This window comes from Chamaea fasciata, unplaced genomic scaffold (assembly GCF_029207755.1).
Source record: "Chamaea fasciata isolate MVZ Bird 193981 ecotype frontalis unplaced genomic scaffold, bChaFas1.0.hap1 SCAF_6, whole genome shotgun sequence".
Lineage (NCBI taxonomy): Eukaryota > Metazoa > Chordata > Aves > Passeriformes > Sylviidae > Chamaea > Chamaea fasciata.
In genome coordinates, this window is record NW_027094091.1 from 3,327,619 (window position 1) to 3,334,280 (window position 6,662).

Sequence of the window (6,662 nt, forward strand, 5' to 3'; positions counted from 1 at the left end):
TGAAAAAAAAGGATTTCTCCTTTTAGAAACAGAGCCTTTCCCAGGTACTGCAACACAGAATGGGACAAAAGATAAATATTCCTGAAATTGTGCACTTTGATGGATCCTATTTTTAGTAATAAACACTTTACAGGTTTTTATTTCAAGCTATTTATATGGTCTCTACTTAAAAGTGACACATGAGCTGGTTGACAACCAAATCTCAGGATGCAAGAGCATGTTCAGCGTCAGTGTTGAGACAAATGTAAATGCACGTTTTGTTTCAGGCATTTCCAAGCCTCTCCAGTAAGTCCATAACTTATTTTTTCAATATGGTTACTATTTCACATTGCAGCTATGAGGATATTATAACTTCAGAATCTTCAAAAAGGAAAAGATTTTAAGGACTCAATCTGACAAATTGTGCTCTGAGTCTAGAGGTCTTATCCTTGTCTTCTCACCATGTATTTGTAAGGGAAAGCAGACTCAGGCCAAGCCCAAGTTTAACCTGCAAAAGGAGCCCACTGCATATATTCACATGAACAGGAAGAGGAAATAAACTACTGGCTTTCCAAAAAAATAGTGCAGTTAGACCTGCACTGCACAGAAGATGCAGAGAGATCATTTTTACTGTGTGCCTCTCCAAAATTATTTCTTCTTGTTCATCATGATTTTGAATCTTCCATGTTGTTCTTCTTCAGAGATTTTGCAATGAATCCTTATCTTCCTTAAGTTTTATTACCTAGATTCAAATGAGTCTCCCCGGGAGACAAAGATATGACTCCTGTTCCTTTGTCTAATTCCTCTACTGTCAATCATTGGTGGCTCCCTTGCAGAACAGCAAACATTACTACTTTTTGGGATAACACTGCAAGCCTTCTTCTAGGGAGATGAAACACTTCCTTAGCATACGAACATGTAAAATGTGTAGTAAGTTCAATCCTTTCTTTAAGAAAAGAAGAAAAGACAACTTGTCTTTTCAAGTTAGAAAACAACAACAACAAAAAAAATCCACGAAAAGGGGAGAAGAAGCAGGAAAGTTTTCATATTCTATATCAACAACTATTAAGGCCATAGAGCTATGCTGAGTAACTCCTCTCTCTAGTCTGTAGCACACCTTTCCTCACCTCGTGCAGGTGGGCCCCAGCCTGGTCAGGAGCAGAAATCCCAACAGCAGTGGGGTTGACAAGGCTGGCACAGTGCCTTTGTGCTGGCCCATCAAGGTGTATATGTACGTGATGATTAGAGAACAACCAAGCAAAACAAAATTAAATGATTACAAGCGCCTGGTCCAGCCTCCTGATTAGGAGACTCCAGTGGGAAACCAGTCCTAGGGAAGTTTTCTTCCTAGGAAAGAAACAGAGCAGAGAAGTGAGAAGGCTTACTCTTCAGCAGAAAAAAAAAAAATTTCTCGTTCTCAGCCCACTTTCATACAAGAAAAATAGTGTGATTGATCATCCTAAACTCGGGGAATGTTATAGCATAACAGATGGTATGAAAATCAAGTTTTCTGGAGCTGCTGCACTTAAAATGAGCCTTGTGGGGCTTTTATGAATAGGTGGAGGAGAGAGAGATTGAGTGGATTTTTTCAGCCCTTTTATTGCACTCTTTCTATGAGGAATGCATTTGTGTACCTATACAATGCATTTGTGTATGTATCCAACAGCTTTTTAAATATATTTTCCTGCTGATAAATATCATATTAAAATGCTTTTGTTTTTCTTTTTAAGATTCAGGTTCCGGGTTTTACCCATATCTTTCCTATTCAGTTTACAGAGAATTCCGAGGGACCCTGTTTACATATGTGTCATGCCTAATATGAGGGATCTCCCGGCATTACAGGGCTTTTAGTTAAATAATCATTTAAAAAATCATTTTATATGAGCTTTTAAAGGACAATATCTAAGAACACTCCGTCTTCTGCACACTTCTCAAGCAGTTGCACTCTTCATTTCCTCAAACCTTTACAGCATGTTTTTAAATCTCAGTTCCAGCAGCTAACCAGCTCTAGCACTGTTTGGAGTCGGAATTGGTGGTTTGGTTTGTTGGTTGGATTTTTTTTTTTCCCTCAACCTGCTTGCTAGCTCTGACAGGATTTTTGGGATTTGAGTGTTTAGGGGTTTGGTTCAGGGTTTTTTTTGGTTGAGGTTTGGAGTTTTTTGGTTGATTGGTTCGTTGGGGGGGAGGGGGGGGGCGTTGTTTGGGCTTTGTTTGCCTGTTTTCTTGTTTAGTTTTGTTGTGGTCTGTTTCATTCCTTGAAGTCTCCCATCAACAGGTTAGCCAGACAGTGGCTTGTAGCAATCTCCTGTTGTACTAAGAAGCAATTAATATTTGCAAACACAATTGTTTTGAGCTCTAAAAGAGATGTCAGTAATATTCAGTGTGATCAGCATTGTTTGCTGGGCTGGGAATCCCGATGCATCCTCAACTTGGTTTTCTTCAGAGAAAGCCCTTGCCACTGGCCGTGTTTAGCAACACTTCGGATAATACTTTTGGCCAATACTCTCAGAACCACCACTTTTACCTTGGCGGGAAACGAACATTTTGGGGTAGTTATTTACTTCTCCCAGCTACACGTGTGTTTCGGGCGTTCGTTGTTCATTAACTCCTAACGATCGCAGCTTTGGGGTCCGCCAGCAGCAAGTTGTGAAACGTGACCAAGTGATAACTACTCCTGACTGCAGAACTACTCTTTCCGTTGTTTCTGTTGAAAAAAAACAAACCTCCCCCCGTTTTCCTGGCTTCGTATTTTCCTTCAGTTGCTTCTGTAACTCCAGCAACAATTTGAAAGGAAAAATAATAAAGCAGGGAGAAGACTAAAAATGGTTTGATAAATGTAGTGAAAAGTAGATTAATTGCAAATTAACGATTTCTTATATGGTTATTTTTCACCACGGAGGAAAGCGAGGCTGCAGTCATGTGGAAGAACAGTGACTTTATTTAAAGTTTAGTTCCATGTTAAAGAGCTAAAGAAAGTGAGCCTAGTGTATAACTGTTGCATCTGATTAAACTTCCATTGATAGGGATTTAGAAAAAGGTGGATTTGTTTCTATTAGTATTCATTAATCTGGTGATAGTAGTCAAGTCAGGGGGTAGAGACGTGGAAAATATTAGAACAACCAACCAAAGGAAGGTTCCGATACAGGTCATCTGTCATGAAATACAAATAGGAGCCATAGATCATCACTCCAGGAAATGTGTTTTTTAGAAACGAAGCAATTCGCAGACTCGGAGGATTTAAAATTCTTTAACTATCATTATAAATTCAGATGAGAAAACAAGCGTGAGTCCTGCGGTTCAGACCGTAAGTTCGTAACCTGCACCTTCCCGGGAGAGGCAGTTTGGGGAAACCTTATCTAGGAAGTGCACCCGGCAGGTCCCCTTAAGCCTATTCACTTGCTTACATCACCCTCACCACAGCCTCGATTTTTTTTTTTTTAAATTTTTTTTTTTCAGAACAAGGGGACTCTGTGAGACACCTCTTGCTACTTGACACTGATTCGAAACGGATTAAAAAGCGAGAGGAGAGGTCAAACAACACTCCTAGATCACCGCAGCGGCGAGAAAACTTCAGACAGCCGAGGAAAGCGTTTCCCCGTGTTCGGCTGGAGCCGGGCTCGGATCCCGGCTGCGGCATTTCCCCGGCTGGGAGCGAACCCCGGCAGCCGCCCCGAGCGCGGGGATTCGCCTGCGCTGGGCTGAGAGATCCTTGCGCGTCTGCATCAATTGCCCGCGGAAAGACAAACGGAAGACTGGGGGGATAAAAAAGGAAAGAAAACCCCTTTTTATCTAGCCGAAATAGCTACCGTGCTTTTTTCCCCCCACTGGGAAAAGTCGATGAGTTCCCATTCGCACATGCAAGGGTGAATTTCGTAATGCCACGTTTGTGGTTTTATTTTTAAATTGTGCTCTTTATTCGTAAATTAAAAACCATCGATGCACTCTAGGAAATATCTTTCCTTTGATAGTACCTAGTAGTGACTACTGAAAGGGCAGGAATTTCAACTTTCTGAAAAGGTTTATTTCCAAACATCGGATATAAAGCGTGTCAACTTAGAAACCAAAGGACGACAAGAGAGTTTGCAAATTTATATGAAATAGATATAAAAAAAATTAAAAGCCCACTTCTTTACCCTAGGATAGCAGGTAAAACCGTCCCATGGGATTTCGGGGGGCGGGATTAGCACAAGAGACAGCTTGTCTTGCTCTGTAAGAACATCACAGGAGCCCCAGTCTGAGAAGCAGTTCGCACAAAACGTGTTAGAGAGATCTTGGGATGTTTCTTCCGAAGTGGAGAAAAGCAGGAAAGTCACAGTTTTTAAGAACCATATCTGAGGAAATGTGTCTACATTTTGATAATGTAAAAGTTGGGGAGAAGCTACTCTGCGGGATATTAGAGGCGGAGAGTTTGAGATAGAGAAGCACCGAGCGGCCTTCGCCATTACCAATCTGTATGAAACATGACTCGGTTCACGGAAAAGCGACCGCCACGGCACTTGGGACAGACGCGGGGACACAGTCCCCAGGGACCGAGGCAGAGCATCGGCCCTCCTGTAATACCGGAGCGGGATAATTTGGAAGGGAGGCAGGCAGGGCACGTCCCAGTCTCTTTGGTGGCTCCGTGTTATTTCCTCCGTCCTGACCACAGAAAAAGCGCTGCAAGAGGGAGAGCGGGTTGGCAGCGCCCTTCCGAGCTTTAGCAACGTGTCGGCAGCCCACGGACACGCGTAGGGGGAGCCCGGGCGGCCCCTCCGTGGGTCGGGGGGCGGCTGTGGCGAAGACGGACACTCCACCGGCACAGCGGGGTCATAAATAAAATCGGGGCGGCCCCCGGCGAGGGAAGGTCGGGGGCCAGGGGAGAGGCTATACGTCCCCGTCCACCAGGCTGAAGTGTTTGCCCGGCCCGGGGAGGCAGAGGTAGGGGATGGCGCTGCCCGGGCAGAGCAGGGGAAAAGGCAGCGGCAGCAAGCAGCGACTGAGCAGGGGGCTGTCCTTGTAGAGGGACGGGAAGGAGAGAGCCGAGGCGGCAGTGGGGGGCTGCGGCTCCCCGGGGGGCTCGGCAGGCCCCGGCGCCTGGCCCTCGGGCTCGGATGACATTTGTCTCTTGAGCTTGTTGCGGCGGTTCTGGAACCAGATCTTCACCTGGGTCTCGGTGAGGTGCAGCGCGGCGGCCAGCCCGGCCCGCTCGGAGCTGCTCAGGTAGCGCTTCACATCGAAGGTGGACTCCAGCTGGAACACCTGGCTCTTGGAGAAGATGGTCCGCGTCTTCTTCCTGCCGCCTGCAGCCGATGATCTGCCGTTCTCCGCGCCGGAGCCCCCGGCCTCTCGCGGCGGCGGCTGCCGGGGACCGCGTAGCCCCTCCGTGGGGAGCGGGGATCCCGCATCGCCGCCCTCGGGGCGGAGGCCGCGGCTCGCCCCTTCTGCCCGGAGCCGGCGGGACTCGCTGCCTGCAAGAGCAAAGCACAGCATCAGTCCCCGCCGCAGGCTGCGCCCCCGCCCCGCATGCACGCACGGCCCGGCGGAGCGCACGGAGAGGGTGGGGGACAGGATGGGGAGGGGGCTGCCGAGGGTTGGCCGCGGTCCCACACCCTCCAGAGGGGAGAAGAAGGGTGAGACGCTTCCATAAGGATCCAAGGAAATGCCGCTGCCAGCTTTATGACAGGTAAGCGAGGGGCTCCTGGGCAAGGGACAGACTGCCCCAGGAGGCCGGGATGGGGGCACAGCACCCTGGAAGCAGGTTGGTGCGTGTGCGGCATCTCCCCGCGTCCGCCCGCGGAGCGTCCCCTCCTCCTGCGTGTGCGTGTCTGTGTCTGCGTGTCTGCGTCCTCCTGTCTGTGCGCGCATCTGTGTCTGTGACTGTGTTCGCGTGTCTGTACTCGTGCGTGCGTGTCTCTGTGTGTGTGCCTGTGTCTGTCTGTATTCGTGTGTGTCTGTCTGCGTCTATCTGTGTCTGTGTGCCTGTCTGTGTGTTTCTGTGACTGTGTTCGCGTGTCTGTATTCGTGGGTGCGTGTCTGTCTGCATCTGTGTGCGTGTCTGTGTCTGTGTCTGTGTGTTCGTGTGCGCGGACCCGGCCCGGCCCGGCGGCGCTGCGGGTGCCCAGGTACCGCCGCCTAGGTGGGGGCCGGACTGCGACCCGACGTGCGGGACAGCCTGAGGCTGTTGGCTCCGTACCCGAGTCGCTGGAGCCTTTACTGGAGTCTCGCTCCTCAGGCCCCTCTCCCTCCTCTTCCTCCTCTTCCTCTTCCTCCGGCAGCGCGCAGCGGGCTCTGCCCTGCTCCCCGGCCGGGCGGCGGGGGCCGGGCTGCAGGATGCTGTCGATGCTGAACGCCGGCGGTGCGGCCGGGGCTGGAGGGGCTCGGCGGCCGGCCCCGAGCTGCACCATGGCGCGGCGAGCCGAGCGTATCCGGGCCGAGCGCGTCCGGGCCGAGCGTGTCCGGGCCAAGAGCGTCCGAACCCAGCGTGTCCGGGCCGAGCCGAGCCGCAGGACTGGCGGCGGCGGCGGGAGCGCGGCAGCGGCAGCCGGGGCGGAGGGAAGGACGGGTCCGCGTAGGAGGGAAGGAGGGGTCGGGGTGACGGAGGGAGGGGATGGAGCTAGAGGGAGCCAAAGGACTGAGGACGGGGGGGAGCGGTGCAGGGGAGGGAAGGCTGCAGAGAGCGAGAAGGAAAAGGAGCAGGGACTAGA

The 6,662-nt window shown here is 50.4% G+C and overlaps 1 protein-coding gene across 1 annotated transcript; it reads right to left on the reverse strand.

Moving 5' to 3' along the window:
- Positions 1-3,740: 3,740 nt before the first annotated feature.
- Positions 3,741-6,424, reverse strand: LOC136290494 (homeobox protein HMX1-like). The gene is made up of 2 exons (XM_066184912.1): positions 6,152-6,424; positions 3,741-5,426 (listed from the first exon to the last, which is right to left on the reverse strand). The coding sequence occupies exons 1-2, from the start codon at positions 6,360-6,362 to the stop codon at positions 4,843-4,845; spliced, it is 795 nt and encodes a 264-aa protein (XP_066041009.1). The 5' UTR covers positions 6,363-6,424; the 3' UTR covers positions 3,741-4,842.
- Between the last annotated feature and the right edge of the window lie 238 nt (positions 6,425-6,662).